General features: G+C 49.6%; 1 protein-coding gene across 1 annotated transcript; it reads left to right on the top strand.

Annotated features, from left to right (window-relative positions):
• Positions 1-18,257: 18,257 nt before the first annotated feature.
• On the top strand, positions 18,258-20,950 carry Egr4 (early growth response 4). The gene is made up of 2 exons (XM_041639242.1): positions 18,258-18,802; positions 19,128-20,950. The coding sequence occupies exons 1-2, from the start codon at positions 18,670-18,672 to the stop codon at positions 20,438-20,440; spliced, it is 1,446 nt and encodes a 481-aa protein (XP_041495176.1). The 5' UTR covers positions 18,258-18,669; the 3' UTR covers positions 20,441-20,950.
• Positions 20,951-23,141: the final 2,191 nt, after the last annotated feature.

Below are 23,141 nucleotides of genomic sequence, written 5' to 3' on the forward strand. Positions count from 1 at the left end.
CAGACAAATGGACTGACAGAACACCATCGTGAACACCATCGCGAGCCCACAGACAAACCCAAACTCCGGCCAACTGGGCTTCAACAGCGACACCAAAAGAGACACAATGAAGAGTTTGCTCAGTAGCTCCAGCTGCAGAAACTGGTATCCACACAGGTAAGAATGCAATTGGGCCCTTCATTCACAGGATATACAAAAACACAACGTCCAGCTTAAAACAGATGGAAGGCTTACTTTAAGACCTGAAACCTTCCACTGCTAGAAGGCAGTGAAGGGAAGAGCTTCTTGTCACAGGTCTGAATGACATTTTTGACATGACTTCAAAAGCACAGGCAAGAGGAGCAGAGACAGACAGGGAAACCCATCGAAGTGAACAGCACCCAGGCTGGGGGTGTAGCTCAGGGGCAGTGGCACTAACCCAGCATTTGAGAAGTCCTGGGTTCAATCCCCAATGCTGAAAAGGAAGAAGGAAGGACGGAAATGGAGGTGGAAATCATATCTCTAACAGGGATTAAACCCCCAAATATAATAGGAACTATTAACTTCAGTAACAACAACAATAAAAACTAACCCAGAACTGGAGAGTATGGCCCTTAAACTGCACGCGCTCCTCGGGATTCCTCCTCTGTAAACGTAGACTATGAAATCACCTGCCTCTTAGATACAGAGAAACCAAGGGGGGGTTGAAAAGCTGCTGAATCTTCTGCAGCTGTGTCCTTCAAATTGAAACATTTCCTTAAAGGTTCAAGAAGTAAATAGAATTCACAGTCTCAGAGAGCTCCTGAAACTTACAAGATTTCAACATCCCCCCAAACAAGACCATACAAATAGCAACAATTGCTGAGAGACCAGGGGCTGCCTGCAAATTCTCAGGGAGTTCCAGGAATTAGCTCTTCTGAGTTCTCACCCATGCTGGGAGGATGTGTCTGTGAGCCGCATCTCCCATCCCCTGCCACTCTTGTGGCCCCTCCTCCTTACAGGAGCAATAGCTGGCAGTTTACATCCTGACCTACAATTACAGGCAAAGAGATATCTCTGGGAAAGGCGTGGGTTGTTGAATCCTCGAAGCCCACCCCAGTGTAGACAGTGTGACAGACGTACTCAAGGGTGTGTCAAGCATCTTAACGATGAACATGAACCAGTACAATAAATAACAGAGTTACAGAGTCTCTTCCTTTACACCCCTTTCCTCCTCTGTCCCCCCAAAGCCAGAACCCATGCTATGTGGAAGCCAGGCACTCCTGGACTGTTGGTCAACACCCCTGGAAACCTCTTGGAATCCCTTGTGCTCAGCCTTCTTCAGGACTCTTCGCTCCTTCAAAGGCTGGACCCCTACTTACTGGTCCTTGTCCAAATAGATTTTTTTTTGTTTATTTGTTTTGAGAGAAAGCCATACTGAGTAGCTTTGACTGGCCTGGAACTTTCTGTAAATCAAGTTTGTCCCAAGGTTTTGACAAGCCTCCTGCATCAGTCTCCCAAGAGCTGGGGTTACAAATGAGCTACCACACCTGGCTCTCATACTGATGCATTTGCAACAGAGCCTTCCAACCAAGAACACATCTCCATGCTGGGTCTATTTTTAGCTGCCCTTCAGGAACAATTTATACTTAAAAGTGGTTGAAGTAAAAGATCTTTTGAGGCTGGCAAGATGACTCAGTGGTGCTTGTCACCTGTGGCGGTTGGAATGAGATGCCCTCCATAAGTCTCAGACATTTCAACACTTGGTTCCCAGTTGATAGTTCTTTGGGTAGGATTGGGAGGTACCGATGACACTATTACTGTTTCAAAACGTCCCCATACATTAACCATCCCCAATGTACTCTCTCTGCTTCCTGCTTGTGGATGAGGATAAAGCACTCAGTCGCTGCCCTAGTACCATGTCAGCCTGCCAACTGCCACGCTCCTTGTCATGGTGACAATGGACTCCTATCCTTCTAGAACTATAAGCCCCAAATAAGTCCTTCCCTCTGTAAGTTGCCTTGGTCATGGTGTTTTATCGCAGCAATAGAAAAGTAATTAAAGGCACCAGCCAACTTGATGACCTGAGTTCAATCACTAGAACCCACCCAGGAGAAAGAGAATCTACTCCTGCAAGCTGTCCTCTGGCTTCTATGTATATGTCATGGAATGTATATGTACACACACGCGCGCGCACGCACACACACACACACACACACACACAAAGTAATTTTCAAAAGGAATGGAGGGAGGAATGAAGACCAAAGAAAGGAAGGGAGGAAGGTACCAGGCATAAACTGAATCCTTCTGTTTCTAGAGAGCTCAAGAATATGCAAAACGAAGGGGACTGAAGAGATGGTTTCATGGTTAAGAACACTTGCTGGTCTTGCAGAAGAGCCAGGTTTCCTTCCCAAGCCTAGAACTCTAGCTCCAGGGGATCCGATGCTCTCCTCTGGTCTCCCCAGACACCATTGTGCAGGTGCATATGTTAAAATAAGTATTTTTAACTTTCTTTTTATTTATTCTTTGTGTCTTTCACATTATGCGTCTCCATCCCACTCATTTCCCCTTCCCTTCATATCCACCCTCTGTCCTTGCAACCTCCCCCCCAAAAATAAAATGTAAGAGGAAAAAAAGAAAAAAGGAAAAGGAAAACTCATTCTCGTCATGGCAGCTGCGGTGTGACATAGTGAGTGTCACAGTAAGCCCTTCTATCTTTACTTGCAAGTGTTCATTGCAAAGAGTCACTGGTCTAGTTCAAGGCCTCTGGTTTCTTCGACACTACCAATGCTGGGCCCTCACTGGGACTCCCCTGAATATCCTGTTGTTGTCCTGTGTTCTGGGGATCCTGCAGCTTTGGGTCTGCAGGACCAGTCCCTTCATGTGCTTCTGCAGATCACAGATGAAGAGGCTGTTGGGGTGGACCAACTCATAACCCTGGTTCTGGGCCTGGATATTTGCAGGGTTGGTCAGTGCACCATCTCTCCAGCGTGAGCTCTCCAGAACTAGCCCTGGCTAGTTCACCACTTGCAGTGATGAGCAAGGGGCGGGGCCAGTTCTCCGACTTTCACATCCCACACCTACACTGTCGGGGCCAGCTTTACAGTGTTGCCCAGGCAGGGTGTCTGGACCACTCTCTGAGTGGGGCAGCAGATGAGGGGCAAGGACAGCTCTCCCGCTCACTCTTATGACCTCAGGGCCAGCTCTCCCACCTGCCTCTAGGCATTGCCGGGTGGAGGTCGGGGTGGAGGAGGGACTCTCTTCCCCTGCCCATGCTGCCACAAGATGGATGAGTAATGAAAACAGCTCTTAAAATAAGTACTTTTAAAAAGACTATACAAAACTAATCTTTATTGACAGAACTGAAGAAAGTGGTTACATGAAGAGGGGTCTAATGTATAGAAAGGAGCACAAGAGAACTTTCTGGGGACAGAGATGCTTCATATCTTGATTTTGTGGAAAAGTCATCAAGCCATAGACAAAAGGTTTGCTTCTTGTCCATCAACAATCAGTGTGTCTGGGTGGGGAGATCCTCCTGCTGCTGCTAATGCTGCTGCTGCTGGTTCTCCACTTAAGTAAAACAGAACCCAAGAACTCCGCTCCCTCTGCCCAAGTGTGTCCTTCAAAGGATGGCTTTTGAGCTGGCATGCTGCTAGCTCAGTGATAGAGCAGCATTTGCCCTGCATCTGAGGACCTAGGTGGGGGAGGAGCTACTGGATGGGTGGAGCTAAGAGCCTCCTCTTTCCTGTTGCCATCATACTCGGGTTCTCTGGAATGAACTTTGCCCAGACTCCTTGCTGAGTTCCCTTTGGGACATCTTCCTTACCACAGTCACAGTGGCCTTTCTAAATGTAAAAGCTGTCACCAGCCAGGCATGGTGGCACAGGATTTTAATCCCAGCACTTGGAAGCCTAAGGCAGGCAGATCTCTGTGAGTTTGAAGTCAGCCTGGTCTGTACTGCCAAGTCTACAAGGTAAGACCCTACCTAAAACCCATAAGTAAAGAAATAATAATTTTAGCCAGGTGATGGTGGTGCACACCTTTAATCCCAGCACTCAGAAGGCAGAGACAGGCAGATCTCTGTGAATTCGAGGCTAGCCTGGTCTACACAGCAACTTCCAGGATAGGCTCAAAAAGCTACAAAGAAACTCTCTCTGGAAAAACAAAAAAACACAAACAGACAAACAAAAAGACCCTACCTCAAAACAAAATAAAACAAACCTGTGGCCGGGCGGTGGTGGCGCACGCCTTTAATCCCAGCTAGTTCCAGGACAGGAACCAAAAAAAAAAAAAAAAAAAAAAAAAAAACAACAAACCTGTGTCACCTATACAGCTGGACCTTTCCTGAGGCCTCTGACGACTTAGTGGGTGGTAGGGTCCAGATCCTCCATGAAGGCAGGCAAAGGAGCTTACTGACAAGCCTGACTACATGAGTTCAATCCCCACGACCCACATGGTAGAAGGAAAGCTCTGACTCCTGCATTCTGTCCTCTGAGCTCCACGAATGTGCTGTGGTATGCACATGTATAACAAATGTAATAAAGTTTTTTTCTGTTTGTTTGTTTTAAGACAAGGTTTCTCTGTAGCTTCAGAGCCTGTCCTGGAACTCATTCTTGTAGACCAAGCTGGCCTTGAACTCACAGAGATTCGCCTGCCTCTGCCTCCCAAGTGCCAGAATTAAAGGCGTGCGCCACCACCACCCGGCAATAAAGACTATTTTTAAATTAAAGGTCCCCCCATTACCCTAAATTTGCCCAGCTCTGCAACTGATCCCAGCTTCTCTTTTCTGGCCCTTCCATGCCCTATTCTCTAGCCATGAGGAACTTTTTCAGCGCCTTGAATTTAACCTCTTTGTTCTTTGTCTCTGATTTTTTCCACACTGTATCTTTTGCCTCCCACGCTCTCCCTTCCAAACTTTCTCCTTTCCTTGGGTCACTTTTACCAACCTCTGGTCTCAATTCAAGTATCAGCCCCTTAGGGAATCATCCCTGAGTATCCTGACTGGACAACTAGGCCCTGCCTCCTAGGATCTCAAACCAGGCTGTTCTGCCGCTGTCATGGGTATCACAATTTTCCAGAGTAAGTCAATGAACTGGCTGAAAAATTAAGTATTCAAGAAATATTTAGATGGATGGATCAATGAATGAAGGCAAGAAAATTGGAAGATAGTGATGAACTCAAGATATGATGCTCAATCCTACCAGCCCCACTTAAGGTGCCAAGAAAGCTGGGTATCGTGGCACACATCTTTAATCGGGAAGCAGAGGCAGATGGATCTCTGTTGAGTTTAAGGGCAGCTTGGTCTACATTGTTAGTTTCAGGCTAGCGAGGAATACATAATGAGACCTTGTCTCAGCAACAACAAACAGAAAACAGAACACAAGGCTATCCACTGTTTCTTTCTTCTTTTAAAAGTGTGTGTGTGTGTTATCTGTGTGTACGTATATGCAGTGTCCACCAAGCTAAAAGAGGTAAGCTGACATTCTGGAGCTGGAGCTAAAGAGGGTTGTGCACTGCCTACTGTGGGTGCTGGAAACCGAACTCCTCACCTCTGCAAGTGCTCTCGCCATCTCTCCAGCCCCAGCTCACCTCTGCAAGTGCTCTCGCCATCTCTCCAGCCCCCGACAACCTTTTCTTGGCCAGCTCTACTGTTTCTCACATTGCCTCTTGTTTTTTTTTCCTTGCTGCATCAAGTCCTTGAGCTTCAACTAGTACTTTTGTTAATTCTTTTTTTTTTTTTTTTTTTTTGATTTTTCGAGACAGGGTTTCTCCGTAGCTTTTGGTTCCTGTCCTGGAACTAGCTCTTGTAGACCAGGCTGGCCTCGAACTCACAGAGATCCGCCTGCCTCTGCCTCCCGAGTGCTGGGATTAAAGGCGTGCGCCACCACCGCCTGGCTACTTTTGTTAATTCTAACTTATTTTTTTGTTTCCATTTTGTTTTGCTTTTGTGGTTGTTGTTTTGAGATAATATCTCATGTAGCCAAGGCTAACCTGGAATTCCCAATGTAGCCAAGGCTGGCCTAGAACTAATCTTCCTACTTCAACCTCCTATGTACTGAAATTATAGGTATGGGCCACTGTCTTGGGGTTTCTATTGCTGTGAAGAGATACTGTGACCATGGCAACTCTGATAAAGGAACACATTGCATTGGGGTGGCTTACAGTTTCAGAGGGTTAGTCCATGATCATCGTGGCAGGACATGGAGGCATGCAGGCAGACATGGTGCTGGAGAAGAAACTGAGAGTTCTACATCTTGATCTGCAGGGAGCAGAAGGAGATTGTGTAGCTTGAGCATATATGAGACCTCAAAGTCCGCCCCCCCCCCCACAGTGACACATTCCTCCAACAAGGCCACACCTCCTAATAGTGCCACTCCCTATGGGCCAAGCATTCCAACATGTGAGTCTATGGGGGCCATACCTCTTCAAACCACCAGAGCCACCTCACCTGGTACATGTGGTGCAGGTGATCAAACCCAGAACTGTGTGCGTGTCAGGGAAGCACTCTACGAATGTTGCTACATTATGTCCCCAGCTGGGTTTTGTTTTGTACACAGGGTCTCACTGACGGAGTCTTGAGTGCTGACTACATTCCAGACTTGTGACACCAAGCCTCGCCTTTCTTGTGAGTGCAGGTAAGCAGAACAAGCTCTGAGCCCCATTTCATTGGTAAGGAAGCACAGGAGAGCTTAGCTGCATGTTCAAGGTCACAGGACAAGTGTGTGGCAGAGTGGAGTTAACTCACTTCCCCTGACTCCCAGCTTGATGCCTTCCCTCCTCCACTGCAGAACATGGATCCCTAACAAACGTAGGGGGTCACTGGCTTAGCTTTTGTGGGACCTGGTGTTTGAAGTCCTCTTGGGAGTTCTTTCTTCTCCTGAGCTACCCTGTTCCAGAAACCCACTGCATAGCATTGAGCAAGCAAGCAGCTCTGTTCTCAGCTCCTGCTCGCTTCTGCCTGGGAGGTGACCACAGGCCCTCTTCTTGTGCCTTGACTGAACAGAAGTTCCTGCTGCTGCGCCGCATGAATATGTGGAACCCACTGGTTGCCAAGCCAAATGCAGCTCCAGATTATTCTAGGAAACAAATAAGTTGTTTTGCTCTGGATTGCGGGAATTTCTAATTGGGGATTTTTATTTTGGGCAGTGTTCCTTGGAGCTGGCAGACAGATGGAGGAGGTGACTTGCTCCAGGGACATGTTAAGCATGATCTACCCTGGAGTGTGAGAGGATGCCAAGAACTGTGGTGGCCCAACTCCTGCCTTTAGTGGCTGAGGCTGAGGCCTCTTGGAGGCCTTCCTGGTTCACAGTGGAATCCTCTTCTAGAATGGCCCTGAAAACCAGGGCAAGAATCAGCAAAGCTATCAGCCGTGTACTACCGTGCCCAGCAGCCAGAGTGCCGCCTTAGGAAGCAGGGTAGGTCTTTCCTAAGACTCCCTGCCTAAGACTCAGAAAGCTTTCATTTACCTCAGCAGTAGAGCGTAGCACACAAATTCTGCTAATGGCCAAGTTTTCAGTCACCGGTGAGAGTAACAAGGAAGACCTGAGAGCGTTCTAGAAACTCTCAACCTCTGGTTCCTGACTCAGCCACGCCCCAGACTCCCTCACAAGTTGATTGGTTATTTGTTCAAGGTCATGGAATAAGCAAATGGCAAACACGGCTGAACCCGCTCTCCCTGATTCCTAGATATATAAGGTCTCTGCACCGTCCCTGGGTCTCTATGGTCCCTAAATTTAAGTACTCCCTTGACTGATTAATAAACTCCTTTCCCCCTCTAAGGCATTCAGGTTGTATTTCTGCCCCTTACAACTAGAAGCCCAGCTTGGTGGTGGGCAGGATTCAGGGATGCAGACAGAATGCCCAGACTCCAGATTCATGGAGTCTACTGTGGACTGGTTACCCAGTGTTTTAGAGTCACGGTACAATGACCAATCTATTTCAAACAGGAAAACAAGCAAAAGCTGGGGATGGTGCTGGGGGTGGTCCTGCCAGCAAAGAGCTCGTCCCACAGACATGAGGCTCACGGAACCCACATGGAAACGCTGGGCTTGGTGGCATGCAGTTGTCTGTGCTGGGGAGGCAGGTGGAAGGACACCAAGTTCAAGGTCATCTACAACCACATACTAAGGTCATACATACAACTACAGTCCTCAAAATTTTAAAAAGAAAAAAGATGAAGGAGGGAAGAGGGTGAAAAGATAAAAAGATGAGAGGAAGCGGGAGAACACCAGAAAAGAAGAAACTCTTGGGCGTAGGGTGTAGCAGGCTTGACTGGAACATCTCCGCTCGGTTCTAGCACCCCAGACTTGCCTGTTCAACCCATGAAATGAAAATCAGCATCCTTAACACTCTCAGCTAATAAATGCCGGGCTGGCAAGATGACTTAGTGGGTAAAAGTGCCTGCCACCAAAAAAGTGACAGTCAGTGCTCAATTCCAGAGAGCCCAGATTCCAGTCCCAGCATCCACATGGCAGCTCACGCCATCTGCAAGTTCAGTTCCAAGGAACCTGACACCCCTCTTCTATGTGAGACCCTCGGGAGCCCACAGCCTCCCCAACTGTCCCAGTTTAATTTCTTTGCTGGGATAAAATATCCTGACAGAGACAACTTAGGGGGAACAGGCTTACTTCCACTCAGAGCACGAGGCTACAGTCCATCACCTCAGGAAAGTCATGGCCCCACACACGGGCTGTACACAGACATCCATGCAGGCAGCACACACATAAAGTAAAAATCAATACATCTTTGAAAATAAAATAATCTGGTATGGTGGCACACGTCTTTAATTCCAGACAATGAAGCTAGATCAGACAGAAAAGTCAGATGCTTCCCTGGGTTTATTGTCACCACACTCACAAAACTGAAGTCCAGAGAGCGAGGGAGTGGGGAAGGGTGGTGACCCAGGCCTTTAGTCCCAGCCCTCAGGAGGCAGAGGCAGGCAGTTCTCTGTAAATTTGAGGCCAGCCTGGTTTACAAAGCGAGTTCCAGGACAGTCATGGCTCTGTAGAGAGAACCTGTCTCTAAATAAATAAATAAATAAAAAACATACAAGAAATCCATTGTTGGCTTCAAAGGAGGACCACGTTTAGATACAATGGGATAGTGGGAGACAGACTCCAGCTTTCAGGGTTGGAGAGGAGACACGTTAGGTCACCCCCAGCCCACCCCACCCGCCTCAGATCTATCTATGATTCATCTTAGCCATGCCTCTTCTGTGATTATCTACCCCTCAACTCTGTCCACTGTTTACTCTGGGGGGGGGGGGGGTGCTGTGTGAGTTTTCTTAGAGACAAAGAAACCAGATATAACCAGGTAGAGGGCTGCACCAATGGACCAAATAATGGTTCTTTCCAAGTCCAGTTTGGGTTTAATTACAAAAATATGGGAAAGCCAAAGGCGGCTAAACCATTAGGAAGTCTCAACCCAGTCAACTGTTCACCTTTTATAGAATCTTCAGGAAAGAAGAAGCCTCTTAAGAACCTTAGTATTATAGTTAGCTTTGACTTTCACCTTGGTGCAACCTTGAATTCCGTGGGGAAAGTCTCAATGAGTCTTCATTAGCTAAGCTGACCTTTGGGTGACTGTCTTGATTACATTAACTGAAATGGGAAAGCCTAGCACCATTCCCTAGGCAAGCGGGTCTTAGTCTGTGTAAGAGTAGAGAGAAACAGCTAAGCACTGGAGGAGGCAGGGGCACCTTAATTTTCTCTCTGCTTTTAACTATAGATGTGACTTGCCTCTTCAAGTTTCTACTGTCTATGACTTCTCTGCTATGATGGACTGTAACCTAGAAATTTGAGCTAATCCTTTCCCATCAAACTTGGTTTTGTCAGGGTATTTTATCACAGAAACTGAAATGGAAGCAGGACATATGAGGAGGCTCTGGTCTCTTGAGGGTCCCATGTGGGCGGCCACTGACTTATACTTCCACATGGCCACAGCAGGACCCAACCTGGAGGAAACAGCTGCAGGAGAGGAGGGTGCAGAGTGGAAGGCAGGAGAAAGGCTTACCTCCCTCACAGTGGGAGACTAGCTTCTAGGAAGCCATCTTGTTTTCCTTCTCTCCAAATCCCCCATCAGCCAAAATAGACCAAAAGTAAAGAGACTGTTCCCCCATATTCCCATCTAGACCTTAGCCCAGCCTACAGCAGAGAGCCTCGCCTTCAGCAACCACTGTGCCTGCATAAGGATGCTTCCACTTGTGCCTGGGTGATGGGAAAAGACACGCCAAGGCCCTGTGCAAGGATGCCCATCCTTACTGATGTTTACAATTGCAACTGGGATTCCTTGGTCAGCTTGCCAGCTGGCTCTCCCATGCCTCTGCTTGACCTAGAAACGGAAGTCTTTTTTGTTGTTGTTGCTGCTGTTGTTGGTTTTTCGAGACAGGGTTTCTCTGTAGCTTTGGAGCCTGTCCTGGAATTAGCTCTTATAAACCAGGTTGGCCTCAAACTCACAGAGATCCACTTGCCTTTGCCTCCTGAGTGCTGGGATTAAAGGCATGCACCACTACTGCCTGGCTGGAAGTCATTTTTTGCAAGGAAGGCTTGGCAATATTTATGTGAAGTGTTTCTGTCTCTGACCTAGACATCTAGTTACCATTTATTAACCTTTATAAGCCTGGGGAAGCTAACAGCTCCGTGCCTCAGTTCCCTCACCTGGAGAATAGAGGTAGTAATAGTACCCTGAGCTTGGAGAAGTTAATGATGTGTGTGAGACTCTCGATGCCCAGTAGTATCCATAGTGAATGGTATGTAAACGCTAGCTAGCATACTAATGTGTCAGTATTCCACCTGCCTCTGCCTCCCAGGTGTTGGGATGTATACACCATCTCTGTTTGACCATGTTTTTGTGTTTCTTAAAAAATTATTTTTAGATTTATTTTACTTTATGTATATGGATGTTTTGCCTTTGTGCATATATGTGCACCGTGTGAGTGTCTGCTGGGTCCCCTGGAACTGAAGTTGGATGGTTGGGAGTCACCACGTGGGTGCTAGGAATCGAACTCTGCTCCTCTGCAAGAGCAACAAATTCTCTTAAGCACTGAACCACTTCTATTTTTGGAGGAGGTTGAAGATAGGGTTTCTCTGTTTAACAGCCCTGGCTGTCCTGGAACTGGTTCTTATAGACCAGGCTGGCCTTGAACTCACAGAGATCTGCCTGCCTCTGCCTCTGAAGTGCTGGGATTAAAGGTGTGAGCCACCTGGCACTGAGCCACTTCTTTAGTCCCAATTTTGTTTTGTTTGGCACAGAGTCTCACTATGTCATCCTAGAACTCTTTATGACACAGTGACTACGTAGCCCAGGCTTGCCATGAACTCTTGGTTCTACTCCTCCACCTCCCAAGTACTGGGACTAATTCAAAATATAAACCACTGTGCCCAATGATCCTTTTCTTTTTTTTTTCTCGTTAGTTACCACACAAAATACCCAGATTATTTTAGCAATCAGTAAACTTGAGTTTCAAACATACAGATGGTGCTGAGAATGTCACTTGGTTGTTAAGAGCACTTGCCAGCATGCACAAAGCCCTGGGTTTGATCTCTAGCGCTGTATAAACCAGGCAAGGTGGCATACACCTGTAATTCCAACTCTTTGGAGACCAGGGTAGGAGCATCAGTACTTCAAGGTTATCTTCTGCTACACAGCAAATTCAAAGCTAGTCTGGGATGTGTGAGACAATCTCAAACAACAACACAAAACCAGTATGTATGCCTGATGAGAAAGCACGTGTCCAACATAGCATGGGGATCTGGATTTCAGCCCCATCATGAGATGGAGAAGAAAGAGGAGGAGGAAATGGATGAGGAAGAAGAAGAAAATAAAAACGACTGCCTATTTTGCAGGGACGAGGGGTCAGAGGTCCCTTGCTCCATGTACAGACTCCTGCCACAGTGGTCATGGAAACCTGGAGAGCTCTGCATGAGATGATGAAGTTAGGTACGCTGTGGACAATTGCTTCGTCCCTGCTGCAGCCTCATTGGCCTTCTGCCTTGTCAATCTGGTAGCCCCACCCTGCTTCGGTCTCTGTTTTTAAGTAAATCCTTCAGGAAGAGGAAAAGGAAAGGGGCAGACAAGGAGGGAAGAAGAGAAGAAAGAATGGAAGAGGGGAGAAGTTGAATGAAAAGAGGAGCAAAAAAAGGGATGCAGCACCCCTGCATCCTCATGGCCCTAGGAAGTGGGGCAGGGAACTGTTCTTCAGCTGACAGGAGTCGCCATGGCGACGGAGCACTGGTCTCTTCATGATTAATACTCCCAGGCAGCTGTCTTCTTGGAGTCTTTTAAAATCCACACAGTATTATTTGAACACAATGATATTTAGAGCAGAAAGATCAAGGTGGGATGTGGGGGAAGAGAGCGGTCCTGTTCCCAGAGCTGTGGCAGGGGCTGGGTTCCCTCCCTCCCTAGAGGAGGTAGAAAGTAGGCTGCCTTCCCTGCCATCCCCTCCTGGCTCAGCTTGCTCTCTGAATGCAGAGCTTCTCCTGCCAGGTGCTGCAGCAGCATCACCATCTGAAGGGCCCTCACAGCACCTGCCATCAGGCGGTGTTCAGTGAACACTTAGTGAATGAAATCGTTCATTCATCCATCCATCCACCCATTCATTCATTCATTCAGCGTCATCTTGTTCCTTGTTTATCTAAAACTAAATTCCACTTCACCTGTTCTCATGGGAATATAAAACAACCTTTTCCTCTCAAGGACACACATGCACGCGCACACGCACACAAGCACACGCACACACAAACACCTTACCACCACCACCAGCAGCAGCAGCAGCTTCTACAACAGGCATCTGTGTGACCCCTGAGGTCTTGTCCATGTTGATCCATGTTGTCTTGCAGGGGTCAGGGATAGCTAGAGGCTGTGTTCCCTAACTTGTAAAGCTAGAGGAAGACCTTCCACCCACAGATGCCTTTGTGTCAATCAGTCTGTAAAGTAAATGTTTTCCTAAGTAATCTTGTGGAGTGGTCTAACCTGGGTTCACCACACAGAATTTGCCCTGGGCCAGCTCTTACAACTTCTCCAGTGTTTCCTCATTGAGAACAGGATTGTACAGATCCTTACTCCAAGAAGATAAGAAAATGATACAGTGTTTAGGAAGCCTGGGTGGGTATTATTTCCCTTCTGAACTTGCATGTTTTTCTATCTGAAGGTAACTGACCAGAACTCAGAGAGCCCAGCTCCCTTATCTTCTATGCCTCCCCAAGACCTTTATTCCCTCTGGACCCAGACTCTCTTTATAAGCTGCTAAAAGTTGGGAGAGAAGGTTAAGGAGATGGCACAATTAGTAAAGTTCTTATCCCACAAGCATGAGAACACAATTTGACTCCTAGAACCCATTTTTAAAAAAAGAAGCAAGTCAGGTATGGTGACACATGCCTGTAATCCTAGTTCTGGGGAGACAGGTCCTCGGAGTTTCAACCTGTCAAGTCAGCTTGTCTTGCAGAATCTATGAGCTCCGCGATCAGAGACACTGCCTCAAAATAAGTGGGGAGCTAAGTTTCTATTGCTGTGATGAACAGCAGGACCAAAAGAAACTTGGCAGGAACGGGTTTAGTTCGGCTTACAGCCGTAGTCCACTATGAAGGGAAGTCGGGCGGGACCTCACTGCAGGAACCTAGAGGCAGAAACTGAAGTAGAGCCCGAGGAGAACCACTGCTGCCTGCATAGCTTCCCCATGGCTTGCTCAGCCGGCTTTCTTACACAACCCAGGACCACCTGCCCAGCAGCTGCACAGCCCACATCACTGGGCACATCCACATCAATCATTAACCAAGAAAATGCCCCCAAAATCACACCTACAGGCCAATCTGGTGGGGGCATTGAGTTGAGGTTCCCTTTCCACAGACTACCCTACCTTGTGTCAAGTTGACAGATAATTAGCCAGCACGAGAGTTGTTTAAGAAGACACTTGAGGGCTGGAGAGATGGCCCAGGGGTTAAGAACACTGGCTGCTCTTCTAGAGGACCCAGGTTAAATTCCCAGTAGCATATAGCAGCTCACACCTGTCTGTAACTCCAGTTCCAGGGGACCTGACACCTTCACACAGATATTTATGCAGGGCAAAAACATCGTTGCACATAAAATAAATAAATCTTTTTTTAAAAAGAAGATACTTGACACTGTGGCCACCAAATGCACTAGCATGTATGTGCATGCACATGTGAACATGTACCACACACATGCATGCACAAAGCTGAAGGAGAAAGGAGTCGAACTAGAAGGGGAATAGTCAGATATCTCCCATTTATTCCCCGCTTGTCCACAGGGAATGGAATACAGATAGGTGCTCATTACCTTCCAGGAGCAGCAATTCTGAGGGTGTGGATGAAGGTGTCGCCTGTGTAAGCACACGGAGATGGGGGTGTGCCAGCCCCGACTCAGACGTCTCCTGTCTCCTCTCCTAATCTTTCTCCTGATCTCCAGCCCTGCCCCAGGTCTGGCCTCTAGCAAGAGCAAATTAAGGTGACTTGGATGTTTGTCCCAGCACAGACCTAGCCCAACAGCCCTTGGCAGAGAGTAGCAGTGGCCTGGCACCTCACCACAGGACTAAGGGAATTATCCATGACTAAGAGGGAGGAGGGATACTGTGGCAGAGGGAAGAACAGCAGAAGGAATAGGCAACCTGGGGCTGGCCAATCTGGCATGACGGGCCACCTGGGGAACCTTGGACATCCGCCCAGCCAAGCTTCTCTCTTCCCCTTCCCTTAGGCCACAAGATGCCAGAGTGTATGCGAGACACGTGTACCCTTCCTGTCTGGTGACCCTGGACTAGGTGATGCATTTGGATTGGAGTCAAGATCTGGGTTCGAAATAGAACAGAACAAAGTGTGTGTGTGTTTGTGTGTGCGTGTGCGCACACGCTTCTTATAGATGTGTTTCTTTTTTAGACAAGGTTTTACGCAGTTCAAGTCTGGCCTTGAACATCTAACCTCCTACCTCTACCTCCCTCCAGAGTGCTGGGATTACAACTGTGAACTACCACACCTAGTTTATGCAGGTAAGTGTATGCTAAATCAGCATTCTACAACTGAGCTGTATCATCACCCCCATTTCTGTGTTTTCTGTATGCACATCATGTATACTGATAACACAGAATTGGAACTGTGACCATCATGGGGACACGTTTGCACGGCTATAAACAGTCCTCTCCACCTGGTATGGATGCATGGACGCAGGGCAGTGCATTCTGCCGATGTGGGATAAAGTTTACTCTGTGACCGCTTGGGGTGGAGAAATGAGTAGCTAAGGATGAAAGCAGGCCTCTCCAGTAAAAGCTGAAATCTACCATCTGAGCCCAAAGAGGAGCTCAGGGGATGAGCACTGAGTGCAGGGGACTTTGCAATGCTGAGTTTGCACAGTAGGTAAAGTAAGGGGCACAGTCTCCTACAAAGGAGTAAGGGAAGGGAGACACACTGCCTGCTTCTCTGTAGCTTACACCCTGCAAGGAATTTGTTTCCAATTTTAGGAGAGTGGAAGTGAAATGGGGACTTCAGACCTGATCCCCCTGCCTCCCAGTGCCCGAAGTCCCAGAAATTGAAGGTCCTTATTTTTTAATCTTTATACTAAACTTAATCCTTTAATCAACTTATTCCAGGCTGGAGAGGCAGCTCAGCAGTTAAGAGTACTTACTGCTCTTGCAGAGGAACCGAGTACTGTCCCCAGCACTCACTTCAGGTGACTCACAACCACCAGGAGGATCCAGCAATTCTGGACCCCATGGGTGAAGGGACCAGCACACAGTGTGCTCCCTCCCAGACCCTGGGTTAGGTACAAACCACACACAAACACCTGTTTTCTTTTACAAAAGGAAGTGGCGGATTTCTGACCCAGGCAGAAAACAGCAGCAAATGGTCTTGTAGGTGTGATTTTTAAGGGGTAAAAAGAGGCTGGGTGTTGGTAGCACAAGTTTTTAATCCCAGCATTTGGAAAACAGGGACAGGCAGATCTCAGTGAGTTCGAGGCCAGTGTGGTCTACAAAGCAAGTTCTAGGACAGACAGCATTGTTACACAGAGAAACCTGTCTTGAAAAGCAAAAAAAAAAGGGGGGGGGAGTAAGAGGTCTGTGTTAGAATGGGGTACGATTTGGTGGTACGTTTTGATTGGGCATGTTAATTAGGGCAGCCAAAAGGGATGGGCTTCAGTACTTTGATACTTTGGTGATCAGCCTTAGGAATGAGTCTGGTATAAGAAAGTGTCCAAATAAGGATAGAGACCTTGGTGACCAGCTTTAGGGGTGCAATCTATGGGAGGAGGAAGGAGGAAGGGCAAGGCCTGCCAGAGCCATGCTTGTCATGCCAGGGCCTGCTAGAGCCCTTCAGTGGGCACCAGCACTCATAAGCACTCATATGCACATACCCATACACAGTGACACACATACTTAAAGTAATAAAATAAATGTAAAATATAATAAATGCTATTCTAAGATGGGCATAGTGGCGTGCACCTTTAACCCAGGCACTCAAGAGTCAGAAGAAGCAGAGTTCTGTGAATCTGAACCCAGTCTGGTCTACAGAGCGAGTTCCAGCACAGCAAGAAATACAGAGACCTGATCTCAAATAAATAAATAAATAAATGTTATTCCACATATCGCTTTTTGTTTGTTTGGTTTTGGTTTTTTGAGACAGAGTTTCTCTGTGCAACAGTTCTGGAACTTATTTTGTAGACCAGGCTGGCCCCAAAGTCACCGAGATCCACCTGCCTCTGCCTCCCAAGTGCTGGGGTTAAAGGTGTGCCAGCACCGCCCGGCTCTGTATAAAGTCTAATCCACTTATTTTATTGGTTTCAGAAAAGAGTTGAGTGAGCTAAGATAAAACAGAGAACGAGACAGTAAGGAGAATCAGAAACTACAGTAGGAGACAAGGAGGGGTCCTGGCTGGGGTGGATTCTTGGTGCGTCTTCAGTTAAAAGTTGAGCCTCCTTAAAGCTGAGGAACACAGATGCCTCCAGATGGAGATTCTCCGTATCGCTGGAAACAACTCTTCACTCTTAATTAAAAGGTTTTGATTCGAGGCGAGGTTTGATACAGTCCAGCCTGGTCTTGAACATTTGATCCTTCCACCTCTACCTCCTAGGTGCTAGGATTTCAGACATGCACTAAAGGCACCTAGAAAGGCAGAAAAGCTGCCTACAGAAGCACCGCATTCCTTGCAGGTGACAAGCAGGAACTGCTACTTCTTTGGAGAACAATCTGTTGAAACATGAATGTCCTGTAGCTTACTTAGACAGGAATTGATAAGAGTTTATCCTGGACATGTTCACATTTATATAGGTAAGGACAATGATGCCAACAACATTGGTAGAAAAGTTGGAAGTCACCCAGGTGTGCATGAATAGGAACTAACCAGTGGCTAATTCATGGTCTTCCTATACAATGGAGAACTAACTTACTCGGCATTAGATAACACCAAACCAGGTCTTTGTCTTGAGACACCAAACCAAGTCTTTGTCTTGAGACATGACACAATCTCTGTTAGTTTAAGTGAAAAAAATTGCAAAACAGTTTAAATGTTTGCATAAGTGAAAACATTTTGCCAAAAACTACTCAAGAAACTTCAACATGGCTACCTCAAGAGATAGAAATAAAAGTGAGATAAGAGAAGCCTTTAATTTTTAGTTAAGTATGTACTCTTAGCCCAGCATGGCAATATACAGTAATTTAGGACTCAGAAGGCTCAGAGGCAGAGGCAGGTGGCCCTCTGTAAGTTCAAGGCCATCCTGGTCTACACAGTGAGCTCTAGGTTATCTAGAGCTGCATAGTGAAACCTTGTCTCAAAAATAACACAGGAATACTCTTGTGTGCTGTGCTCACCCACTACCATTATCAAATTTTGCATTATGGCAATTTTTATATAAATAAGCTATTTTCGAAGCACAACATTAGATGTTTAAACAGGAGCAAACACACACACACACACACACACACACACACACTCGTCAATAAAGGCAATCTTTCAGGGTGTGCCTGTCTCAGACCCCCAATGCAGTCCTGTCTGGCTTTTTCTGTGGGCGCTAGGGTTTCAAACTCAGATCCTCACACTTGCAGCTCAAGTGCTCTTACCCATTTCAGGGTTACTCAGTGTGTCCGGGGAATCGTATTATCTGACTCGATTTCTCTCCTTAGCCAAGCTCGAATTGGCGTTAGGCGGGAAGCAAACGCTGTAAGTAGGAAAGGGTGGATCCGAACCCGTGATTCTACAGACGGGCAGGCAACGCGCATTCCGGGCTTTCACACGGCGCCGAGCCCCTGCGGGGCGCACCCGTGCCCAGCGCGCACGAGGCTCCACGCTCAGGGGACTCGCGCGCACGCAGCGGCGCGGCCCCGGCGGCGGCGGCAGCGACGTCACAAGCCGAGCTTTCCTTTTCGGGAGTCCCCGGCATACATCCTGTGTCCATGTTTGGTCATTTACGTCACGGCGCCAGGGCCGGGGCCTCCCGAAATGGCAGTGGCCCGGGGAGTCGGAAGCCCGGAGCCAGCACCGCCTCGCCTATATAAGTGGGGGGACTGTGGGCTGGGGGAGCCCGGGTGCGCTTTGGAGAGACCAGGAGCTGCTGTCCGAGGCCGGTACGGGCGAGCCAGGGCGTCGCGGTCCCCCAACTCGCGTCCCTGAACCAAGCAAGAGTCCGGAGCTCGGAGCTAGGGCGCCGGGCTTCCCCGCTACCCGCGCGCGCCCCAGCCCAGCGAGGCCCCGGGCGCCCCGCCGCCACCGCGCCATGCTCCACCTGAGCGACTTCTCCGGCCCCGACGCGCACCTCGCCAAGGCCACCGAAGGCTGTGTCCACGCCAGCCCCGAGCTACCCCGGCTGCCCGCCCGGGACGCTCCCTCGGCCGCCACCTATCCTGCAGGTAAGGAGAGGGACTAGGGGCGCGCAGACGGCGACCGCGGCGAGGGGTGGTGGAAGAGGCGCGGGGGGGTAGGGAGGTGTCCCAAAGCGCGCGGTACCGTTCCCACCCCCCAACAAGGCCGCAGGCTCCCGTGCGGGAGCCCGTGAATGTTTGCGTCCCGGGGCGTCCGTGGGGGTACCCCCCGCTGCGGCTCGGAAGTGCACGAGGCGCTCGGCTGATTGCTTGCGCCCCGGAGGGTCGGGTGGGATTGGTCGCGGCTGCAGGATCGGGGGGCACGCCCTTTGAGATGAGCAGGGGGGCTGATGCGTGGTCCCTCCCTCGGCAGGCGACTTCTTGAGCTGGGCTCTGAGCGGCTGCAGCGCCGGGGGGGATTTAGCCGACTCCTGCTTCCTGGAAGGCCCCGCACCCACGCCCCCTCCGGGCCTCAGCTACAGCGGCAGCTTCTTCATCCAGGCGGTCCCCGAACACCCGCACGACCCGGAGGCCCTCTTCAACCTCATGTCGGGCATCTTGGGCCTGGCACCCTTTCCCAACCCCGAGGCGGCCGCGTCTCGGTCCCCGCTGGATGCCCCGTTTCCCGCGGGCCCTGATGCCTTGTTGCCGGACCTTTACTCCCCGGACCTGAGTTCAGCCGCCTTCCCGGAGGCGTTTTGGGAGGCCGCGCCTTCGGCGGGAGCCCCCTCGCAGTGCCTGTTCGAGCCCCAGCTCTCCCCGCCCGACGTCAAGCCGGGGCTGCGGGCGCCTCCCGCTTCGCCGGCGCTGGACGCTGCTGCCTCGGCCTTCAAAGGGCCGTATGCCCCCTGGGAGCTGCTGTCTGCGGGGGCCCCGGGGAATGGTGGGTCACAGGGAAGCTTCCAGACTACTCCCGAGGCCCGTTTCCCCGCGGTAGGGACCAAAGTTGAGGACCTGCTGTCCATCAGCTGCCCCGCCGAGCTGCCGGGCCCGGCCACCAGACTCTTCCCGGCAGGGGCTTACGACGCCTTCTCCCTGGCCCCGGGTGACTTAGGGGAGGGGACCGAGGGGCTCCCGGAGTTGCTGACCCCTCCCGGCGGGGAAGGAGGGAGCGGTAGCGAAGGCGGTGAGTTCCTGGCCACCTCGCAGGCGCAGCTGTCCCCGCTGGGCCTGCGCAACGCCGCCGCCACGGCGGACTTCCCCAAACCCCTCGTGGCCGACCTCCCGGGGGGCAACAGCGGAGTGGCCCCATCGGTGTCGCCCGCCGCCGCCGCCTTTCCCGCGGCCAAGGGCAGGCGCAAGGGACGCCGGGGTGGCAAGTGCAGCGCGCGCTGCTTCTGCCCGCGGCCTCACGTCAAGGCCTTCGCCTGCCCAGTGGAGAGCTGCGTGCGGAGCTTCGCCCGCTCCGACGAGCTCAATCGCCACCTGCGCATCCACACGGGTCACAAGCCCTTCCAGTGCCGCATCTGCCTGCGCAACTTCAGCCGCAGCGACCACCTCACCACGCACGTGCGCACCCACACCGGCGAGAAGCCCTTCGCCTGCGACGTGTGTGGTCGCCGCTTCGCGCGCAGCGACGAGAAGAAACGGCACAGCAAGGTGCATCTTAAGCAGAAGGCGCGCGCCGAGGAGAGGCTCAAGGGCCTGGGCTTCTACTCGCTGGGCCTCTCCTTCGCCGCGCTCTGAGCTAGAGCTGACCCTGTAGGTTGGGGACGCCGCCGCCCGGCGCACGCGGCAAGGTCCGCCCGGTCCCTCGCTCCCGCTACCCTTCCTGCCTCTTCCACGCACGTCCGGGGCCACCCGCAGTCCAGCTCCAGATCCCCCGAAGTGCCCGCCGCACACGCCCTTTCAGCACGGGCTCCGTGGACAGCGCCTGCTGTCCTGGAGCCGCCTTCCTCCTAACCAGCGGCGCTTGTGACGGTCCTCTTCGGCCACCCACAGAGCAGACACTCCCTTTGGGACTGAAGAGGGTTTTTTGTAACCCCACGCCCTCCTCTTTATCCTTCCCCAGAGACAAAGCTGGGGAAATGTCGAGCCGGTCTCTCGAGAACTTTGTATAGCGATGTCCAGCAAGCCTTTGGATGTGACGTTTTTGCTTTGGAGTTATTTCGTTTTTGTTGTCGTTCATTTTTGTAAAGCAGACGCTACTCTCAAGCACTTGACAAAACTGTTTATTTTTGCAATTAAAATTATTGTGCTAAAAGCTTACTGAATCTGCCTTGTAAACTCCTATCCCTTCTTAATTTCCCTTCCAGGACAGTACATGCCAGGAGACAGGAAATACACCCATTGGTGAGATGCAGGCCCCTGGCACATTACTCCTACAGGATACTGAAATACGTCAAGCAGTTCATAAATATATAGAGGATGAATTGATGTTTTTATTCACGATTGATTTAGGGGTTATGTTTCTGGAACCAAACGTAAAAGGCTTAAGTAGTAAACATGATTGGTATGATTTTCTTTGAGCCTCAGTTTCTAGTACAATTTCAAAACAGAAATCAGTCAATATAAGTTGGTTGCTGCACGTATTCTAAAACAACAAGGGTCAGGTATATCTAACTCCAGCCTCGGTGTCTGGTTTCCCAGCCCCGGAGAGAGAACCATTTGGAAAAGGCTTTCAAACAGGTAACAAGAAAGCTTCGGCACTAGAGGGAGCCCTGGGCAGCAGAGGCTGCCGAATTAGAGTGGGGTTTATCAATGCTCAGTGTTTACTATCACAAATACATCTGCTCAAGAGTCATACGCTGTGGTCCGGGTTCACCTAGGCCACGCCTCAGTCTGGTGAGGGCGGGGCCAGAGGCTCCTGGTCCCTTTAATGGCTCTGCAACCGAAGGACCCTGTCCAGGAGACAGTAGTCCATTTACCGAACAGCCAGACTCCTGCCACAATCACAGGCCTTTTCAGAACTCTACTTCCAGATAAACCCTTCATGGTTTTTGAGTGCAGGCAGGAGGGTGGTGAGAAAAGCGTGATCCTGTAATAGGGAAGATGAGTCACCCCTTTATTCTCTGATCGTCCTTCTCAAAGCTTTCTCAATGTTGGGCAGTATGAAAAGCCTACTGTGTGCCACACTGTACCTCTCTATGCTAAGGCAAGGAGAGGGCCTATATCTGATGACTTTGTTCCTTTCCGCTTCAAGCTAAGCTGCTGTGTGTGTTTGTGTGTGTGTGTCGTTTAGAGGTCAACTTTATCATTTCTCGGGAGCCACCTACTTAGTGCTTTTTGGTTGTCTCTCTGTATGCGTGTATGTCTGTGCAGGTGAGTTTGCACGTGCACACCTATGCGAAGGCCAGGGGAGGATGTCAAGCGCCCTCTATCACACTACACCATGTTTTTTAGCTTTACTTACTTTGGGTGCATAAATGCGTTGCCTGATGTGCACCACATTGTGACTCTGATGTCAGAAAACAGTATCAGATCCCCTGGAACTGGAGTTGCAGATGGTTATGAGCCACTCCATGGGTTGTAGGAACTAAAACCCCTGCCCTCTCTAAGAGAAACACATTTCTCAACCACCAGACCATCTCCTCAACCTCCTTCTGGTTTTGGTTTTTTTTTTTAGTTTTTTGGTTTGGGTTTTTGATTTTGTGTTTGGTTTGGTTTTGTTTTTGAGATGGTCTCACACCTAAACTAAGTTTTGTTTTGTTTTTGAGATGGTCTTGCACTAACCTAACTTGCCTACAGTTTCGGCAAGGCTTACCAGAGAGTAAATTTCCTAGTACATTTCCTCGATACACCTGTCTCCACCCACCCTGGGTCCCAGAACCTACAAGTAGTCATGCTTGACTTTTACAGTATGCTGGTTACCAAATCACAGACCCTCGGCCAGGCAGTGGTGGCGCACGCCTTTAATCCCAGCACTTGGGAGGCAGAGGCAGGTGGATCTCTGTGAATTCGAGGTCAGCCTGGTCTACAGAGTGGGTTCCAGGACAGCCAGGACTACACAGAGAAACCCTGTCCCAAAAAACAAAAAGAAAAACAACAACAACGAAAATCAGACCCTCTTGCTAGCACAGCAAAAGAGCTTACTTCCTGATCCATATCCCCTGCCATCTAGGTTTTTGTTTGGTTTTGTTTTTCAAGACACAGTTTCTTTGTGTAATTCTAGCTGTCCTGGAACTCACATTGTAGACTAGGCTGGCCTTGAACTCCAGGATCTAATGGCCTCTGTCTCCTAAGTGCTGGGATTAAAGGTGTGTACCACCACCCTGGGCCACAGCCATCTAGCTTAGCTTAGCTTTTGTTTTGCTGAAGAAATGTAGCTTTACTGAGGAAAAATAAGAAAAAATAATAACTCCCCAGAGTGGGAAGTGGATTTGGAGATGAGGTCTCTGTCACTGATCTAGGCTGATGGAACTGCCAGTGAAGCCTAGGGATCCTCCTA

Source organism: Microtus oregoni, unplaced genomic scaffold (genome assembly GCF_018167655.1).
Source record: "Microtus oregoni isolate MIOR12 unplaced genomic scaffold, Mior012 000002F_ref0000024, whole genome shotgun sequence".
Classification (NCBI taxonomy): Eukaryota; Metazoa; Chordata; class Mammalia; order Rodentia; family Cricetidae; genus Microtus; species Microtus oregoni.

Bases quoted from the DNA above. Each gene is read 5' to 3' on its own strand.
- Egr4 (XM_041639242.1), top strand. From the start codon at position 18,670: ATGCTCCACCTGAGCGACTTCTCCGGCCCCGACGCGCACCTCGCCAAG. The intron at 18,803-19,127 runs GTAAGGAGAGGG...CTCCCTCGGCAG, and splicing joins GGCCGCCACCTATCCTGCAG to GCGACTTCTTGAGCTGGGCT.